Raw genomic sequence first — 21,171 nt, forward strand, 5'->3', positions numbered from 1 at the left:
ATATGCAGGTCAGGAAGCAACAGTTAGAACTGGACATGGAACTACAGACTGGTTCCAAATAGGAAAAGGAGTATGTCAAGGCTCTATATTGTCACCCTGCTTATTTAATTTCTATGCAGAGTACATCATGAGAAACACTGGACTGGAAGAAACACAAGCTGGAATCAAGATTGCTGGGAGAAATATCAATAACCTCAGATATGCAGATGACACCACCCTTATGGCAGAAAGTGAAGAGGAACTCAAAAGCTTCTTGATGAAATGAAAGTGAAAAATTTGGCTTAAAGCTCCACATTCAGAAAACGAAGATCATGGCATCTGGTCCCATCACTTCATGGGAAATAGATGGGGAAACCATGGAAACACTGTCAGACTTTATTTTTTGGGGCTCCAAAATCACTGCAGATGGTGAATGCAGCCATGAAATTAAAAGACCCTTACTCCTTGGAAGGAAAGTTATGACCAACCTAGATAGCATATTCAAAAGCAGAGACATTACTTTGCCAAAAAAGGTCCGTCTAGTCAAGGCTATGGTTTTTCCTGTGGTCATGTATGGATGTGAGAGTTGGACTGTGAAGAAGGCTGAGTGCCAAAGAATTGATGCTTTTGAACTGTGTTGTTGGAGAAGACTCTTGAGAGTCCCCTGGACTGCAAGGAGATCCAATCAGTCCATTCTGAAGGAGATCAGCCCTGGGATTTTTTTGGAAGGAATAATGCTAAAGCTGAAACTCCAGTACTTTGGCCACCTCATGTGAAGTGTTGACTCATTGGAAAAGACTTTGATGCTGGAAGGGATTAGGGGCAGGAGGAGAAGGGGACGACAGGAATGAGATGGCTGGATGGCATCACTGACTCAATGGACGTGAGTCTGAGTGAACTCCGGGAGTTGGTGATGGACAGGGAGGCCTGGCGTGCTGCAATTCATGGGGTCGCAAAGAGTCAGACACGACTGAGTGACTGAACTGAACTGAATCTAATATAAAGGACAATTTCAGAAAAAAGAGGTAATAAGATAAAATGGAAATAAAAAGGAATATGAGATATTTGCTTTTAGGATATTAAAAAATGCATATATATTTGCATCCTTAAAAATAAAGTGTTCTAACAGCATTTCATCCTTCACTACCCAAGTCCTTGACTCACTTTCCCTTTGCTGCTTTTTCTTCCTTCTGTCTTTCTCTTCTTTCTCTCTTATTCATCCCCCCTTTCCCTTCTACCTTTGTATTTCCCATTTTCTGATTACTAGGAATTACTGCTAAAGCCCTAAGATGCTGTAAACCAGCCCAGCAACATCACTGAATCTTAGGAGAGCCAGTCAAGAGATTGGCCCTCATACCAGGTTGTTTGGAGGCAACTGAATAAGCAGAGCAACCCTAATCCAGTCACATTGCTTCAGTCTCAGTAGAGACTCAGTCTGTTTGGATGATTTTATAATTTGGGGACCTACTAGGGCATGTGTGTAAGGCCAAATAATTAATGACAAGGATAGTTACTTTAAGAGAGAATGGTATCTCACTTCTCAGATAAATGTGTTTATGAATCCAGCTTTCTTAGCTACTTGGTTTTTATGTGATCAGTTGGACAATCGTCTAGACTCCCTAGTTGGGGGACAATTGACAGTTAACTAAGCTAGACTTGTTAAACCTGAGTGATAGAACCTATGGAATTTTTGCCAGATGATGCAGGAAATGAGATTGCAGTGGAGTGTGGGTGAAGACAGCCACTGGAGGAGGATAGAGCCAGTTCACCTTTGTGTCTGCTATGGTCTCAACCTTTGTGTCGCCCAGAAACTTCATATGTTGAAATCCTGACTCCTATTGATGGTATTTCATAGGTGGAGCCTTTGGGAGGTGATGAAGTTATGGAGGTGACAAAGGATGGAGCCTCCTGGATGAGATGACTGCTTTTATATATAACAGACACATGGAATTTCTCTAGCCCTTTCCCTGATGTGAGGATATAGTAAGAAGTGTGAGACGGAAAGAGGGCCTTATCTGATCACACTGCGAAAATCCATTTCTATTGTTTATAATTCTATGATATTTTGTTACAGCAGCCCAGAAGGATTAAGACAGCATTCTAACAATTTTTAGGCAGTTTAGTAAACCTCATGCTATTTAAGTAGCCATGTGCAAAGCACTTATATTGTCTGTTGTAACACTGAGACAATATAAGAATCGGCTGACAGTTTGTGGCTTGCTTTCATAAAGAATTCTCAGAATTCAGTCTTCTTGGTAGCATGACCAGCACAATAAGTAATTATCTAATTCTTTGATTCTTATAACTTGACCCAGAATAATTTCATGTGATTCTTTAGTAAGCTCTTTAATGGTCTTTGTCATGTCAGTTCCTGCTATTTGTGACCAATTTTAATAGGAAAATTCTTTCTCTCAGAGGTAGGGATGGATTTTATTTTGATTTTCTATTAAATGAAGATAAAGACATTGACAAATTTCCTTCTTAGATTTTGACATCTCTACAGAATCTGTGTTTATTTTGTTTCAGATGAGACCCATTACACCCAAACATGCATTAAAGAGCTATAAAACTCAAAGAAGCTTTTGACGGGATGGATCATCACTAACCATCTCAGGACTGGTTGGGTTAATTGTGGGCTTAGCATGGGGTGAATCGGCACTTAAGCAAATTGATGTAGGTGCTAATTTTACTCAAATCCCTTTGTAGGCAGTGGAACATTCTATAAAAGGCAGTTTGGCGCACATCCTCATCGTCTGCTGTCAGGGAGGACTTTTCTGACCACACTGGATAGGGCTCGTTCTTCTTCTCTCCAGGATGAACCTAAGCACCCAAAAGATAATGAATTTTATGAGTTTTATTAGTTTTTTATTTTTCAATTTTTTTAAATTAATTAAAAATAAAAATTTTAATATTTTTTAATTATTTTTTAATTTTATGAGTTTTATTAGTATTTGCTCTTCTTTGTTCCTTCTTATTATCAAATTAAGATTGGGGAAGACTTACGAAACTCTCTGGACATGAATTTGGAGCCAGCGTATGGAAAATCTATTAGCAATCTAAAATCAAGAAGCAGAACTCAAGTATGAGTTTGGTTTTGACTTTCTCTTCCCTTCCTTTCCACTCTCATCCTTTACTTTGAAGAGGACAAAGAAAGAATATGAGCAGACGTTCAGTAGCAGATCACCTGGGTTGCTTTTAAGAAAACATTGATCTTACAAATTCTATGCTCCAGTTCTCTTACCCATGAAAGTATTTCAACCACATGTGCCCAGTAAGAGGCTAGCTTTTGGTGGAATTGTGTGCAATGCAGGGAACGCTGCACCTGTCAAAAATTGTAGTTGAATTCTAACTCACTTACAATAGAATCTAGCATTATGAATGATTAGGCTCTCGCTTTATATAACAGCAATTAGAATATAGAAGGTCTGAATCTTGTCCTTACAAAGTGAGATGTTTCAAAACTCATTCCTCAATTCAGAGGTCATCTTCTTTCCTTCATAAGGAAATCAAAGAAGGCTTCAGGAGATGGCTCACCCTTTTTTGTATCATTTCCACACCTTCTAGAAGTACTTTGGCCTTGTCCTCAATCTCTTTAGCCCTTGCCAAGATATCAGGTGAGGCTCCATTCCTGTGCAACAACTCTGTGACTGCCTGATGCAGAGGTTCATCCCACGAGTGGAGCAAACTGATAACCAACCTAAACAGGGCTTCGTCCTAAACAATCACAGGAAACAATCTCATTAAAATAAACAAAATTCAGTGGGCTTGGTAACATGTGATTTTTGCTCAGGGAGGCTGAGCATATAAAAAAACCCTTTATTATTCCTCTGTGTATGCAAAAAAATTTAAAGATGTTAAGGATATAAAATTATAAAATGTATATTATTAGTTTATACTTTGCTGAAATTCTTTAAAAAAAAACTGTCACATAAATCATCCTTTTGATGAGTTCTAATTTAGAACATGAAATATTTTCTTTTCCCCTCTGAAATTAGACCATCTGCTCAGTGAGTTTTTTTATATTTGAATGCTTTGCTTGTCCAGGGAGAGAAATCTAAATATTTTGTTGGAACTCAATATGGGCCTAGAGTACCTGACCCAGGAAACATGGATCCTACCCATGCCCACATCATTTTCACCTGATGATTCATTTGTATTAATGAATCAAACCATTCATTAGTGTATTCATTTTCTGATTGGTAGTTTTATGATATTTGAACAAAGAGATAATGAAGAAGACATGAAATTCTTAAACACATTTTCCTCAATCCATACCAACACCAGTCCTATTTGCTATCAGAGCAGTCTTTCTATTGACATGTGTCCGGGCAGAAAATGGCACAGTGTTGTCTTTAGTAACAGCATCAGTGGGATTCACAATGGAAGGTCCCCTCCACTGAGTCCACTACTCCAGGATTGGGCCTGAAACTCCCAGGGGCTGAATATCTCTAATTAAAAGTCTTGATTTCTTGATGGGCATGAAATACTTTAGTGGTACAGGAAATGAAGAGCAGAGAAGAAGCGAATAGACATTGCAATAGAAATATAAGTTTTCAGGGGGTCTTGTAGCTTAAAGATGAAGAGTGAGAACTCTGAGTTGGATGAAAGCTAGACTCACTGCTTATTACCTGTGTGATGGGTGGAAATCCCTTAACTTTTCTGAGCCTTGGTTTCTTCATCTCAGGAAGTGTAATAACAGTCACTGTGCTACAGGATTTTTTGTGAGGATTAAGCATAGTAATGAACACAGAGCACTTTATAAATTGTATGGCAGTATAATAGCCCTCAGTAAATTTTAAATTTATTTTAAATTCATTAAAAACATCCTCCTTCTCCTTGACCTTCTTCCTTCATTTTATCATCTCCATTATTAAGATGCTGAGCAGATGGAAAGAATGTTGATATTATTAACAAAGTTTTAGTAAGAGAACAGATTGTATTTAAGAGAAGATGTATGTGAAAATATTTTAAATAATGTTAGGATTGTGGTTCATGTGGGAATCAGAAAGGAACAATTAAAATGAAAAAAAGTTGGAGCTGGGATAAATGATTGAGGCTTGATTTGTAGACTGTGTTTTCATCAGAACAGAGATAATTGTTGCAACCATGAGAAGCAAAACATGATATTTTATAGGACATCTGGGGAGGAGACTCATAATTATGAATAAAAGTAACAGAAGAGTCATAGAGAATGATAATGAAGTAGGTTTCAGAGAAGCAGAAGAATCAGGAGAGCCTTGAGAGTCAGAAGCAATGTCTCAAATGGTGCAGTGTAGGAGTGACTCCTGTGTAGGCATCACTGGTTACAGGGAATACTCAAAACTGTGGTTGTGTTTCTTATATATCCATGAATTCTGCCAACCTTATATATTTTACACACAGAATTTTCGTTCAACCCATGCTTTCATACAGTATAATAGCTGCAATCCTGGGCCTAATGCGTTGGTTAAACTAAGGTTATCTACATGGGAATTTATAGATCTGTTTTTTTTTTTTTTTTTGCTACTACAGATCTTTAGTCATCACTTGATTCTATTCATACGTTATCAACTGCATAATGTAATTTTCTCTTTGATTGCTTAGTACTCCTCCACATTTCTCTGCATGTGCAGTTACCATTACTCTAATAATCTAAAGCCTAGTAACACGAGTGCACTGTCTCAGTTGCTCAAGTGAAAAACCCAGATAAAATCCTCACCTCTGTATTTGCAGCTGCTTCTTTGTCAGTAGGGGTAGTCATGAATTTGGTGTGGCAGCTGTTGATGACCTTGGAAGTGAAGTTTTTGCCCTCGCCATACTGTTTATTCTGGGAGTGATCAAGCACATTCAATTCCTTTGGGTTATTTTGGCATTCAATAAATGAATTCATTACCAGAATATTAACACAGCTGATAGATGTATAATTTTTTTAATAAGGGTTACATAACAATTGAACATCATTAGTTTTCCTATTTTTTCCCATTATCACTATAAACAATTGTTTTTCACCTAATTTTCCTAAACTTGAAACTCTTCCCTTCTTTGCTCTTCCCAGGTTTAACTTCGTCCTTTCCAGTTAATAGTAGGACAGCAAATGCTAAAATTACCACAAATAGAAACATGAGCACAACTTTTTATCAGTGTCTGCTCTACAGTGGGCCACTTGGTACTTTCATCAGAAAGAGAATAATTGGTTCCAATTCTAAACAATCCTTCTGTTGTACTTCTAAACCTATTCATTGCCAATCTGAGAACAATGTTTGAAGTGAAAGTTGCTCAGTTGTGTCCAACTCTTTGCAACCCCATGGAGTTGTCCATGGAATACTCCAGGCCAGAATACTGGAGTGGGTAGCCTTTCCATTCTCCAGGGGATCTTCCCAACCCAGGGATCAAACCCAGGTCTCCCACATTGCAGACGAATTCTTTACCAGTTGAGCCACAAGGAAAGCCCAAGAACACTGGAATGGGTAGCCTATCACTTCTCCAGGGGATATTCCCTACCCAGGAATCATACCAGGGTCTCCTGCATTGCAGGTGGATTCTTTACCAACTGAGCTCTCAGGGAAGACAAAACAATGTTTAGTAGTATTTAAAAAACTATCATCATTTTGTTTTCTTGACATGGATTCAGTATGTACTGTGGTTGGAAAAGGGCCTTTATGAAGATTAATTAAAGTTAAATGAGCTCATAGGGTGGGACACTGATCAAGTAGGATTAGTGTCTTTATGAGGAGAAACACCAGAGAGATTTCTCTTTTGTTTTTGTGTCTCTGCCTCTGTCTCTCTTCTCTACTCTCTCAACCTGTGAGGACACAGGAAGAAGCCAACCTGGAAAGAGAGAGTTTTTACCAGAACCGGACCTTGCTGGCACCCTGATCTAGGACTTCTAGTCCCCAGAACTGTGAGGAAATAGGTTTATGTTGTTTAATCCACTGAGTCAGTGGTATTATTTAATGGGACTCCAAACTTCCCTGGTGGCTCAGATGGTAAAGAGTCTGCCTGCAATGCAGGAGACATGGGTTCAATCCGTGGGTTAGGAAGATCCCCTGGAGAAGAGCATGATAAGCCACTCCAGTATTCTTGCCTGGAATGCCACAATCCATGGGGTCGCAAAGAGTAGGACATGACTGAGAGACTAACACACACCTTCAAGGTGACAAACACAGGTGCTTTAAATTTATTTTGAAAATTTTAAAATTAAAATGACTGAAAGAAAATTGAAGCAGATATTTCACTCTTTAAGAGTCTTTGAGATTTCATGAAATTGATCCTTTCTTCGATTTACACATCTTATGAGCTGATGCCATGTTTGACTTAGGAAGTGTGTTATTTGAAGTTCGGCTGATGCAGCCTTTTTGTTTAAAGGATAATATATCCCACTCACTTTCATCAAAATTTCTTATGGAAATAAGCAAGAAGTACAGTACTTACAAATTCATTGAACATTTCCCTGGCGAGCCTATAGTTGTTGCTAGCCACCAATGTTGCTCTCTCAAACAGGCTTTGAAGGGGAATCCGGCAGTTGCCAGGTTGGTTTTTACAGTATGGTGCATAATCCTCCACACCCTGGCACAAGAGTAGATTTGACACCACCAGCAGCAGGAGCAGGCAGGACCCTGCATAAATAAAAACATGAGCCACTCTGAGATGATGTGTTAGCCTGGGGTTAGCAAAAGCCATCCTGTCCAGGGAAGCCTCATCTCTCCCTGTTGCCCTGAGCAGAATTTGATCCAATGAGCCAACTCATTGGAAAAGACCCTGATGCTAGGGCAGACTGAGGGCAGGAAGAGATTGGGGCAACAGAGAATGAGATGGTTGGATGGCATTACCAACATAATGGACAAGAGTTTGAGCAAACTCCAGGAGATAGTGAAGGACAGGGAAGCCTGGCATACTGCAGTCCATGGGGTTACAGAGAGTTGGATATGACTTAGGGACTGAAAAAGAAGAACATTAGAATTTTTAAGGTTTCTTCCTCTCTTAGTTGTATATTGCCATGGTATCTAAGAATAAAATGGTTATTTAAAATTAAGTGATGAAAGTAAAAGAAGTGACTCTTCAAAAAGCAGAATTAAGTTGGAGAATTGTGGGACTGTATCTCTGAACATCTAAGCTTATTGGGACAAGCAAGGAGAATAATAGTTCATATAACATAGGCATATTTGTGTACATATATTTCTGTGTGTATATGCATGTGTTATACATAAAGACAAATATGCACATAATTCCTACATGGAACTTTGTGCTTTTTAAAAATTAAACTATATAGGAGGCAATAAGTATAGCTGTGGTTGTTCCAATAGTCATGTATGGATGTGAGAAATGGACCATAAAGAAAGCTTAGCACTGAAGAATTGATGCTTTTGAACTGTGGTGTTGGAGAAGACTTTTGAGAGTCCCTCGGACTGCAAGGAGATCAAATGAGTCAATCCTAAAGGAAATCACTCCTGAATATTCATTGTAAGGACTGTTGCTGAAGCTGAAGCTCCAATACTGTGGCCACCTGATGCAAAGAACTGACTCATTGGAAAAGACCCTGATGCTGGGAAAGATTGAAGGCAGGTAGAGAAGGGGACAACAGAGGATGAGATGGTTGGATGGTCTCACCGAATCAATGGAGATGAGTTTGAGCAAGCGTCAGGAGTTGGTGATGGACAGGGAAGCCTGGCATGCTGCAGTTTATGCCGTTGCAAAGAGTTGGACACAACTGAGAGACTGAACTGAACTGAACTGAAGGATAGCAGAATACGATAAATCCGAATGTAATTGATCATTTATTGGAAGACAGCTAACTATATGGATTTTTTTCTATTAAAATATAATTTGGTGATCATATAACAGATCTAAATATCCAATATATGACTGAAGAGGATCTCAGTGTGTTATCCACACTGTAAACTGAAGGAATCAATTATCAATGGATAACTATGCATTAACCTTGTAGTTTAATGAGCAAAATAAACTGATAAACACTTGTGTCCTTTTCTCAGTGTTCAGTTCAGTTCAGTTCTCAGTCATGTCTGACTCTTTGCGACCCCATGAACTGCAGCATGCCAGGCCTCCCTGTCCATCACCAACTCCCAGGGGTGCACCCAAACTGATGTCCATTGAGTCGGTGATGACAGAGTCTCATCCTCTGTTGTCCCCTTCTGCTCTCAATCTCTCCCAGCATCAGGGTCTTTTCAAGTGAATCAGCATCAGGTGGCCAAAGTATTGGAGTTTCAGCTTCAACATCAGTCCTTCCAATGAACACCCAGGACTGATCTCCTTTAGGATGGACTGGTTGGATCTCCTTGCAGTCCAGGGGACTCTCAAGAGTCTTCTCCAACATCATAGTTCAAAAGCATCAATTCTTTGGTGCTCAGATTTCTTGATAGCCCAACTCTCACATCCATACATGACCACTGGAAAAACCATAACCTTGACTAGGTGGACCTTTTTGACAAAGTAATGTCTCTGCTTTTTAATATGCTGTCTAGGTTGGTCATAACTTTCCTTCCAAGGAGTAAACGTCTTTTAATTTCATGGCTGCAATCACTATCTGTAGTGATATTGGAGCCTCCCAAAATAGTCACCCACTGTTTCCCAGTAAGCTATACTCTTTGCCTATAACAATCTTAGGTGCTATTGTGCCTAAGCATTGAAACTGGGGCTCAAAGGAAACACAGATGTATAGAACAGTCTTTTGGACTCTGTGGGAGAGGGAGAGGGTGGGATGATTTGGGAAAATGGCATTGAAACATATATAATATCATACAAGAAACGAATTGCCAGTCCAGGTTCAATGCAGGATACAGGATGCTTGGGGCTGGTACACTGGGATGACCCAGAGAGATGGTATGGGGATGGAGGTAGGAGGGGGGGTTCAAGATGGGGAACATGTGTATACCCGTGGTGGATTCTTGTTGATGTATGGCAAAACCAATACAATATTGAAAAGTAATTAACCTCCAATTAAAATAAATAAATTTATATTAAAAAAATAGAAAGTCAAAAAAAAAAGAAACTGGGGCTCTTCCCAGAAATTCATAGATATGAGCCCTGCTGCAGAGTTTGTGTTCTTGATGCTGGAATCTCTGTTCTCTGGTCCACTAAGTCCCAGGCTTTCTCTCCTGAGCATCATCTGGGTCTCCTGTTTACACAGGTGTTTGTATTTTGGTTTTCCTATCAATTCTCTTGTTCTTTTGATCAGGCTATCCAACCTCTTGATGATTTATTTTTCAGACCCTTTTCTTCTTTGTTTTTCCTGATTCTTGTTAATGTATTTGCTTTCATATATTCCTGAATTTCAGTATCTACAGATGTCCTACCCTATCCTCTTGCTGTCTAAATTTTGGCTTTTAGCATCACCATATTTTTCTGAACTTCATTTTCCTTTTGGTCCAGTTTCTGGTATTCAAATTAATCTGGATTTTTACATCTGGCTGTTTTTGGTGCCTCAAGCAACTTTGAGAAGTTAGCTTTCTCTCTATGCAATACTGTCCCTTATTTTGATACCATTGCGGATTTTCTATAATTTCTCTTCCTGCCTCATATTTTGTCTTTGTCCTTTTATAGATACTGTAACTTCAGTACTATGTGTCTTTACATTGGCATTAATATTTATAATAAATTCTTAACCTGATGTAGCAGATAATTAAAAGGAATACAATCAAAATAGTAATAATAAATCACCCCAAATTAATATCCATAAATACTCCCATTTTTAAAAGATATTCTATCCAAATATTATTGAGACACCCTAACTCATGTTTCATTACTAACTGGTTCAATTTGAGACAGAATATAGAAAACAATGGAGTGGTAAACGCTGACAATTAATTACTTTGCTCTTTATATGTCTCATTCAGTTCAGTTCAGTTCAGTCTCTCAGTCATGTCCGACTTTTTGTGACCCCACGAATTGCAGCATGTCAGGCCTCCCTGTCCATCACCAACTCCTGGAGTTCACCCAAACTCATGTCCATTGAGTTGGTGATGCCATCCAGCCATCTCATCCTCTGTCATCCCCTTCTCCTCCTGTCCCCAATCCCTCCCAGCCTCAGAGTCTTTTCCAATGAGACAACTCTTCACATGAGGTGGCCAAAGTATTGGAGTTTCAGCTTTAGCATCAGTCCTTCCAAAGAACACCCAGGACTGAGCTCCTTCAGAATGGACTGGTTGGATCTCCTTGCAGTCCAAGGGACTCTCAAGAGTCTTCACCAACAGCACAGTTCAAAAGCATCAATTCTTGGGCGCTCAGCTTTCTTCACAGTCCAACTCTCACATCCATACATGACCACAGGAAAAACCATAGCCTTGACTAGACGGACCTTTGTTGGCGAAGTAATGTCTCTGCTTTTGAATATGCTATCTAGGTTGGTCATAACTTTCCTTCCAAGGAGTAAGCATCTTTTAATTTCATGGCTGTAATCACCATCTGCAGTGATTTTGGAGCCCCCCAAAATAAAGTCTGACTGTTTCCACTGTTTCCCCATCCATTTCCCATGAAGTGATGGGACCAGATGCCATGATCTTCGTTTTCTGCATGTTGAGCTTTAAGCCCACTTTTTCACTCTCCTCTTTCACTTTCATCAGGAGGCTTTTGAGTTCCTCTTCAGTTTTGCCATAACGGTGGTGTCATCTGCATATCTGAGGTTATTGAGATTTCTCCCGGCAATCCTGATTCCAGCTTGTGCTTCTAATTAGTAACTGTGTAAATGTTAGTTTTGGTACAGTAGCACAAAAACTAGCACATATTAGAGCTATTCCTAGCACATATTAGAGCTCCCTGTGGGGTGATTGCTTTTGATGAAGGATGTGAACTGAGAACTATAATCGTCAAAAAGATGAGTGGACATGAAAGGAAGCAATGCAAGGAAGACATAGGCTTTTGTTGTTCTGGTAGGAAAAGCTTGCTGTGTCTCTCATCTACAGTCTAATCTCCAGATCTAACAAAACCCTTATTCTTCCTTTGATTTTTTAAAAATTTGGGTTTATTTATGTTTTTTGCTCTTCGGTTGTATGAATCTCATATATTTTTGGATAGTAAGACCTTATCAAATATGTGATTTGCAAATATTTCCTTTCATTCTATATGTTGCCATTTGATTTGTTGATGGGTTCCTTTTCTGTGCAGAAGCCTCTGAGTTTGATGTGGTCCCACTTGTTTATTTTTTCAGTTGCTGCCTTTGCTTTTTGTGTGAAACAAACAAAAAAAATATTGCAAAGACATATGTCAAGGAGATTCTCTCAATGTTTTCTTCTAGGAGTTTCATGGTTTAAGGTTTTATGTTAAACTTTTAAATCAGTTTCTGGTACAGTTTAATTTTTTTGTGTACAACTATCCTGTTTTCCCATTACCGTTTATTGAGACCATCATTTCCCATTGGATATTCTTGGTTCCTTTGTCATACATTAATTGACAATACATGGGTGTGTGCTTCTTTCTGGATTCTCTGTTCTGGCCTGTTGACCTGTGTATATGTTTTGATGCAAATGTCATTGCTTTTTTATTAATTTATATATTTATAGTTTTCTTTATTTCTCTTTCAGATAGTTTGCTATTGGTGTATGGATAGGCAACTGAGTTTTGCATATTGGAATACAGTAAACAAAATATATGCTACAGCTTTATGGAATAGACATTTTTCCCCCAAATAAGATGTACAGATGGCCAAGAGGTATATGACTAGATGCTCAACATCAGTAATTACCAGGAAAATGCAAATCAAAAGCACAAGCGATTTTCCCCCATACTTGTTAGAATGGCCATTAGCAAAAAGGTAAGAAATATTAATAACGTGTGTTGATGAGGGTATGGAGAAACAGTAGGTCTTGTGCACTGTTGCTGGGAGTGTGAATTGGTGCAACTCCCACGGAAAGCGACTGTGCAGATTCCTCAAGAAATTTAAAAGAGTAATGTTATATGATCCATTAATCCTACTTCTGGCGTACTTCAAAGCTCAAAGCTTACCTCAAAGACCCAGGTTCGATTCCTGGGCTGGTAAGGTCCCCTGGAGAAGGAAGTGGCAACCCACTCCAGTATTCTTGCCTGGAGAATCCCATGGACAGAGGAGCCTGGCAGGCTACAGTCCATGATGTCGCAAGAGTTGGACACAACTTAATGACTAAAACGAAACCACAGTGTCCTACTTCTGGATATATATTCAAAGGAAATGAAATCATTATCTTAAAGAGATATTTGTACTCCCATGTTCATTGAAGCATTATTCACAGTAGCCAAGATAGAGGGACAATCTCAATATTGTCAACAGGTGAACAGATTAAAATAATATGATATGGTATATATGTGTGTGTGCATGAATATTATTTAGCCATTTTAAAAAGGGAGAAAATATACCATTTGTGGCAAATGGATAAAACTGGAGAGCCTGATGCTAAGTAAAATAAGTCAGAGAAAGAGAAATACCATATGATCTCAATTATCTGGAATCTAAAAAGAATTGGAACTCAGAAACAGAACAGGAAAGTGATTGCCAAGAGCTGGAGGGTGCAGAAAATAAGGAGAGATTTCTAAAAGGTTATACATTCTCATTTAATGAGGTCTGAAGCTCTAATGTAGAGCGTGGTGACTATAAGGGATAAGATTGTGCTGTATAATTGAAATTGCCTAAAACAATGGAGCTTATATGTTCTTTACAAAAAAAATAAACAGTAAACCTGTGGGGTGATGACTTTGTTACTGAACTCAATAGAAAAGGAAAATATTTTCTAAGACATACATACATTGGGGTCAACAAGATGGTGGAGGAGTAGGTGGACATGGAGTACATCTCTCTCCATGGATGCATCTAGAATTCATGTACAGGGTTTTCCTGGAAGCTCAGTGGTAAAGAATTAGCCTGCCAATGTAGAAGGCATGAGTTCGATTCTTGATCTAGAAGGATCTCCCATGTCACAGAGCAACTAGTCCCATGCACCACAATTATTGAGCCTGTGCTTTAGAGCCTAGCAACTGCAAGTACTGAACTCCATATCACAACTACTGAAGCCTGTGTACCTAGAGACCGTTCTCTGTAACAAGAAAAGCCACCACAGTGAGAAGCCCTGTATGCTGCACCTAGAGACTGTCCCCCACTCTCTGTACCTAGAGAAAAGTCTAGGAAAACATGAGCTGCATTAATTTGTGTTGCAGGATGGGGGAGTCGACAGATACTGGGGAAATAAGAAATGAACACATTTTCAATAGGTTTCCATATTTTTCTACATTTGCTTCTTCTTGTCCCCCTCCTCTACAAGGATGGTGTTAAAAAAAGAAATTAATACCCCACTCCAGTACTCTTGCCTGGAAAATCCCATGGATGGAGGAGCCTGGTGGGCTGCAGTCCATGGGGTTGCTAAGATTCGGGCACGACTGAGCGACTTCACTTTCACTTTTCATTTTCATGCATTGGAGAAGGAAATGGCAACCCACTCCAGTGTTCTTGCCTGGAGAATCCCGGGGATGGGGGAGCCTGGTGGGCTGCCGTCTATGGGGTCGCACAGAGTCGGACACGACTGAAGTGACTTAGCATAGCAATGCACATTTAAGTACCTCTAGAGATATATCAGGAGTTCCTGACCACTGGAAAGGAAGTCATAGATTCATGCAAAACTCACTAGGATGAAGGATAGAAGGAGGTGGGAAAGCAAGCAGAATCAATTTGCACCAGGGGGTCAGGGAGCTGAAGCAGGGGAGAGATCCCGGCATTCGGGGCAATTGGTTGGGCAGAAGGGAGGCATTTGAGGCTTTTGGAGAGTGAAGTAGCTGATCTGTGACAGTCCAGATGGAGTGGAACCACACAGATAATCCATGCCATAGCCTTATATACCTCGAACAAGGTCACAAATCCACTGGTGCCCACGATGGCTAGATGCTGGAGCCATGAGGATTGGAGAGAAATCCCAGGATGAGGACTGCTGCTGATGGGGAGATGGCCCAACAGGACTGAATGGAGGAAATCTGTGGTGGGGAATGCCTAAGGAGGAAAACCTGGCAACCATAGAAATAGGGTGCTACTGATTAGTCACACCCTGGGGGTGGAGTTTTCACTGCTTCTCTCTTACCTTATTCTCTCTTATCAATGCTGGTGCCTGCATAAGAGCAATAGGGAAAGATCACAGTGATGGTGGCCTTCAAGTGACCAGTGCACTGTGCAATAGAAAATTTCAGTATCTGTATACACCCTATGCGGGCGTGCTAAGTTGATTCAGGTGTATTCAACTCTTTGAGACCCTATGGACTATAGAAACCAGGCGCCTCTGTTCAGGAGGATTTGCCAGGCAAGAATACTGGAATGGGTTGTCATGCCCTTCTCCAGGGGGTCTTCCCTACTCAGAGATCTAACCAGTGTCTCTTACCTCTCCTGCATTGACAGGTGGGTTCTTTACCACCAATACCCCCTGGGAAGCCTATATATAGGCTACCCTATCTATCCTATTGTCTTACTATCTCAATTTTGACTTGTGTTAAAATTTAACATCTAAATGTATGTGTGTTAATGTTTATTACAGAAAAACCACACTCTTCCTCAGTGGTAGTGGTGGTCTATGTCTACGGTTAAAGAACTAGGACAGGCTTCCTCTGCCCTGGGATGGATTTCCTGTACCCTCCTGTTCAGGGAGGTCAGTGGGTGGCCAACTCCATCTATGTACACCTTGTGTGGGGGTCCGCTGCAATTCTGCAGCATCGTCACAAAGAATTTTGTCTTAGCCACTGGAGATGCAAACTGTGCAGTGTCTCAAGACTTTTTATTCAGTCCCAGTGGGTTTTATCAGGAAGGCACAACCCTTAAGAATAAAAACAGACTGCGTAGAAAAGAATACAAACTCATAGTCTTTATCATCTTCATAAATGTAAGTGATAAATCTCACCAAACTCATTCAGATATATTCTCAAATAAATTTTTTATTGGCTGCCAAGTGGTAAAGCTGGAGCATTCATAATCTGGAGGAGTCCATACAGGCTCTTTCACATCAAGACAATATCTTGTCACATTCTTTTCCAGTTGCATTGATGGGCAACAGTGTTTGCACACAATGAAAGAGTCAAAGATAAGGGATTTAACCCAGAAAAAAATTCAACTCTCTTGCTTGTGAGAAGCAAGAAATTTCTTTTCACTTTGAAAATATATATATATTTTTTAGTTTCTACTGTACTGTGCATTAGGCAGTATAAGACACCTAATGTTATATGCACTGTCACATTTATATTTTTATAAATGTATGTCACAACCATACATGGCAGGGATAAATATCATTATTTTGGAGGTAGAGAACTTTCTTTCTTGCTTTCCATACACTTCCTACATATTAGATTTTGATGTCAATTTTAACCATTATTTTTCCTAAATCTCCTAGTGAGCTGTCCTTTTCTTTCCAGACCTTCTATCACAAACTGCTCTGTCCAACTCCTGGAAGAGCCCCAGTCCCCTAATATCCCTGTGATCCCCTTTATTTCTGTCTAATACTGGCTCTGTTCTTCAGCCAGATTTTGCTTTAAAAATGCAATTATAGTTTTGTTTCTGCTCCTTAAACCCTTGGATGGCTGACTCTTGTCTTTAGAAGAAAGTCTAGTTTCTTTCTCACTCTTCTTGGGTCTCACCTAGATCTTGCCCTTGTCTGAGCTTCAGATTCACTCCTGGCCTGTCTTTTCTCTTCTCTCTCCAGTCCAGCTACGCCAGACCTTACCTGTTCCCCGAAAACACCATCATCCTCCACTGTCTTCCCTCTCTTGTTTTTTTGCCTAGAATGTTTCTTCCTATCATTTCCTCAGCTTCCTCCCATGTATCTTTTAGATTTTTAGCTTCTGCATCAGTTCCTTGGACAGTGATTCCTAATTGTTGGACTAGGAGCCAAGTTCCTTTGACCTAGTTACCCTTCTCTGTGCTCTCACAATGTCAATCCTTCCTGTTTCAACATTTCTTCCAGATTGCTGTTTTGTGTTCAAGTATCTGTATTTTCTGCTAGAATATAAACTTACTGAAATCAGTGGCTCGCCTGTCCTGTTTATCTAAGTATGTTCATCCTGTAATGAAGAATCTGGTGCTGATGAATCATTCAGTAAACAGTTGTCAAATACAAAAAGAATTAAAAAACAAACAAACAAACAAAAAAACCAGAAAACCAGAGAGGTTGAATCTCCTGCCCTGAGTCATGCAAGTTATACCTCTGGCCACACCTGGATTAGAGCCCATGTGTGTTCATCAAGAGAGTCCAGTTTTCACTCCATTTTACTGCTACCTTGGGGAAGGGCTGGTGTGACTCATAAGGTTCATACTTGCTTTTTCCTCTTTTCTGCCCTAGGAATAGTATTTTAGATCCAGTTTTAGATAATAGAAGGTTCCAAATTCCTTTTGATAATAGAACATATACTTTAAAATAGTATTTTGAAGATAAGTGACTGCTTAGTGGTATATCTGCGTGTTTTGAAAATTTATATAATCTAGAACGTTCTTGTGAAATCTATCATAAACTAATTCAATTTTGATCTTGAATTTAGTGCTAAAATTTAAAGTTATATTTTTATCATCTTCTAATCTTCCTTAAGTTCTCCCTGACAGGTGTCTTACAAATCATATTACTGGGGGATTACTTATGCAATGCCAAGAGGATAGAGATAAGTTGCTGCCATATAGATAGCCGTATCTGTTTTTGTCAATAAGGGGAGAAATTCATTTGTTGGCAAGCTTTTCGTATGTGGAAGGTGAATCTAGTTTCTGATTATCAGTGATTATTTAATCTATGAAGTTTAATAATTCCCAGTCCAAACAGTGGTGAGTAATAGAAGTGCAAACCTTGGCTCTGATTTTGTTTAGGTTATTTCTGTTGATATTTGTAAACACCTTTTTAGTTGTTAGCAATTTACAATGATTACAGATTGCCTGAAACCAAAGATGATGAGGGATGTACACACATTCCTTCATTTCTCCTTCCAGACTTTTCCAGGCATCTCTAATGAGATGAGAGTTTGCTGAAGACACAGAAACAAAGATCTATGACTGGCTTATTGTGGGTGAGTAGGTATTTAAGTTTGCTTTAAATTTTCAGGAGTCATTGATTTTTGGTATGTGTTGCCTGGTGCTTACCTGCTTCTATTTGGTGCCAGTTTTACTCTGGAGGGAGATTTGGGGACAGCAAGACCTTTTGGAATCCCATGAACCTTGCTTTCTTATTGGTGAAAGTTTGAAAAACAGCAGCTGTGGAGATCTTCTTTCCAACACAACTGGAATATTAGTGGAATGTATTTTTCTTGCTACCTGCATCCATTTTGTAACTTTGCATGGCCATTTTATGATTTCCAAATTAATTTAGGCCCCTACGATGTACAGTGTGTGGTGTTTATCGTGTAAAGGTAGCAGCGACGATTTTTGAAGGTTTGTTGTTTGATAGTGAATATTCAGCCCCAGGCCACTTCTCTTTGCTTATTAAACTGACTAGTTATGACTGCATTTGTAAACATGAGAGAGTTCAGAGGTTTCTTCAATCTCTCACTAACTCTTAAGAAAGAATTTTTTTAGATACTGACTGCATAACTAGACATTTGAGAAATGCAACAATGTTTTACATGAATTATGAAGCCAGAAGAAGATTTTCTGTTGAAGTTCACTTGAAAGATGAATTGATTTTGACCATCAGCAATGGAATATTAAACCTTTGAGGTACTCAATGAGATTCTCTAAGACAGAATAACTGTGTAAGACTTTTTTTCTTTCATCAATTTATATCTTTTGCAATTTTAGTACTAGGAGGAATATTCTTCAGGGGGGAAAAGCCACTGGAAGTGACAATTTCACTAAGCAATCAAGAGTTTGCTTATTTTCAACTAAATAAAAATGCTGCATGCAATGCTCTTTATAGAAACTCTTGGTATGTTTCATAATTCGGTTCTTAAAAAGTATAATTATTAAAAAAAAAAACAGGGAAATTTCTTAACTGTGAATGCCAACTGCCTGGAACAAATACTCACTATGTTTCTACTGCATCAGGTTTCTTAATATCCTTAATTTGTTCAGTGGACAAATGATGTTACTCATAAGAATTATCGGATGTGTGCACCCTGTAATAGACAACATTGTGTTTGAGCCAAATCTGCCCTTTGTGGAAATCTGACAGTGGAGACAGAACAAAGGGTGTGTGTGAGTTGATCAAGAAAAGGATAATCAGAGCTATGAAGTTATTCAATGATCATCTTTTATGACAGCCACTTAACCAGTTTTTTTCAGTATACTTTCCTGTAGATATAGAAATGAAAATTTTTCATGCTACCACATACAGGGAAACTCTATACTGCTTCCTACCCCCATTTGAAACAAGATCCACAATTCTTGAGCAGGAGTGGCAAGAAAACTCACCACTAGATTCTTGATTATTATTTAGGCTTTAATTAGGTACCATATTTTCTGCCATCACTGTGTAAGTGCCTCACATGTTGCAAATTTCTTTTGAACTCAGGCAGATTCTTATCAAGAAATCATTCATTTCTACCTAAACACTTTTAAGTGGCAGATCAGTGCTTCCGATGATACCACAAGCGGTACTTTTACCAAATCCTAACAGTTAGCTTGTATGTCATTATAAATTGGAAAGTGCCTTGAAGTTTCCCAAACCGTTCCATGTCATGATAATTGATAAAAAGCAACATCAATTTGGGATAACTGAGAACAGCCTTCAGATGGCTAAACACTGAGAAAATACTGTGACTGGGATCATTTTATACTAAAGACATTTTTGTCTATATCACTCATGCTATAACACAGGAGGTAATTACTAATGTTTAAATATATGCTGCAAACACCTCTTGGATAGAACATTGCAATATTTAGTCCATGGGATACAAATAAGTGAAACACATATATTCTACCCTAAAAGGCTCTGTAGTCTTCTTGAGAAAACACCACATATAATGAGGAAAAAAAAAACTTCATAGAATGCATTGTTAACAATCACAAATGATTTTAGATTTGAAAGAGACTTTATAATCTTTTTTATAACATTATTGATTTATTTTTGTCTGCGCTATGCCTTCATTGCTGCTTGGGCTTCTCTCTAGTGGTGATGAGCAGGGGCTACTCTTGGTTGCAGTGTGCAGGCTTCTCATGGCAGTGGCTTCTCTTGTTGTGGAGCACAGGTCCTAAGCTCGTGGGCTTCAGTAGTTGCAGTTCCAGGGCTCTAGAATACAGGCTCAACTGTTGTGGCACAAGGGCTTATCCTTGCTCCTTGCCACGTGGGATCTTCCCAGACCAGGGATCAAACCTGTGTCTCCTGCATCAGTGGCAGATTCTTTACCACTGTGCCACAAGGGAGCCCTGTGGTCTTTCAAATCAAGGTCCTCTGCAATGTCTTTCATGGAACATTGGCACATATGAACTTTTACCCAAATTATTCCCACTTAATTAACTCCTGTAGGAATGCCTTTTTCTCTTCTAAAACATAAATATCAGTGCCAAGAGCTGGCTGAGTAGTGACCCCAGGGCTGGGGGCCCTCTGCAACTGGCCCCTTGCAGCTCCCTTCAAGTGAGTTAACACTCAGCAGAGACTGTTTTGTTAGTCCTCATACTTGTTAATGCCCATGGTGCTTGCTATTATAATTATATAATGTAATGATCCTAATGACATGTGGATAATAACAATCTGCTTGCATTGCAGAAGACCCCAGTTTGATTCCTGGGTCAGGAAAATCCTTGGAGAAGGGATAGGCTACCTACTCCTGTGTTCTTGGGCTTCCCTTATGGCTCAGGTGGTAAAGAATCTGCCTGAAATGTGGGAGACCTGGGTGTGATCCCTGGATTGGGAAGATCCCGTGGAGAAGGGAAAGGCTACCAACTCTAGTATTCTGGCCTGGAGAATTCCAAGGACTGTATATTCCGTGGGGTCACAAAGAGTCAGGCATGACTGAGCTGGTGATGGTGTTGGTGATGCACAGGGAAGTTGGTGATGGACAAGGAAGACTGCCATGCTGCAGTTCATGGGGCTGCAAAGAGTCAAGCATGACTGAGTGACTGAACTGAAATGAATGACATGTGAGTGTGATGGGAGCAATTTCAATAAAAATAAAAATGAAAAATATTGGTAAGACCCTTGAGTCTAAAAACATTACTATCCAATTAGGAATGATCTATGACATGTAAAGAGAAAAAAAATTAAAGCTTAGCGTCTGTACTCATTTTTTCCCCTGTGTTTATGTACTATTTTATTTTACAAAATTGAATGTAGTAATTATAGATGATGTGTG

General features: G+C 39.3%; 1 protein-coding gene across 2 annotated transcripts; it reads right to left on the reverse strand.

Moving 5' to 3' along the window:
• Positions 1–2,452: 2,452 nt before the first annotated feature.
• On the reverse strand, positions 2,453–14,984 carry LOC104992620 (chorionic somatomammotropin hormone 1). Of its 2 annotated transcripts, XM_010845568.1 has the most exons (5): positions 14,771–14,984; positions 7,390–7,574; positions 5,678–5,785; positions 3,514–3,693; positions 2,465–2,799 (listed from the first exon to the last, which is right to left on the reverse strand). In XM_010845568.1, the coding sequence occupies exons 1-5, from the start codon at positions 14,940–14,942 to the stop codon at positions 2,617–2,619; spliced, it is 828 nt and encodes a 275-aa protein (XP_010843870.1). In that variant the 5' UTR covers positions 14,943–14,984; the 3' UTR covers positions 2,465–2,616. The 2 variants fall into 2 exon arrangements, with proteins under 2 accessions (XP_010843871.1, XP_010843870.1); XM_010845569.1 differs by lacking the exon at positions 5,678–5,785 and having other exon boundaries at positions 2,453–2,799; positions 14,771–14,980.
• Between the last annotated feature and the right edge of the window lie 6,187 nt (positions 14,985–21,171).

The sequence above is a fragment of the Bison bison genome, unplaced genomic scaffold, assembly GCF_000754665.1.
Source record: "Bison bison bison isolate TAMUID 2011002044 unplaced genomic scaffold, Bison_UMD1.0 scf7180017864220, whole genome shotgun sequence".
Classification (NCBI taxonomy): Eukaryota; Metazoa; Chordata; class Mammalia; order Artiodactyla; family Bovidae; genus Bison; species Bison bison.

Coding starts and splice junctions, on each gene's coding strand:
- LOC104992620 (XM_010845568.1), bottom strand. CDS start 14,942: ATGGTTGCCAGGTTTTCCTCCTTAGGCATTCCCCACCACAGATTTCCT. Junction 7,575..14,770: donor GATTTGTGACCTTGTTCGAG/GTATATAAGGCT, acceptor TTATTTATGCAG/GGTCCTGCCTGCTCCTGCTG. Junction 2,800..3,513: donor TGGAAATGATACAAAAAAGG/GTGAGCCATCTC, acceptor TTGGGTGCTTAG/GTTCATCCTGGAGAGAAGAA.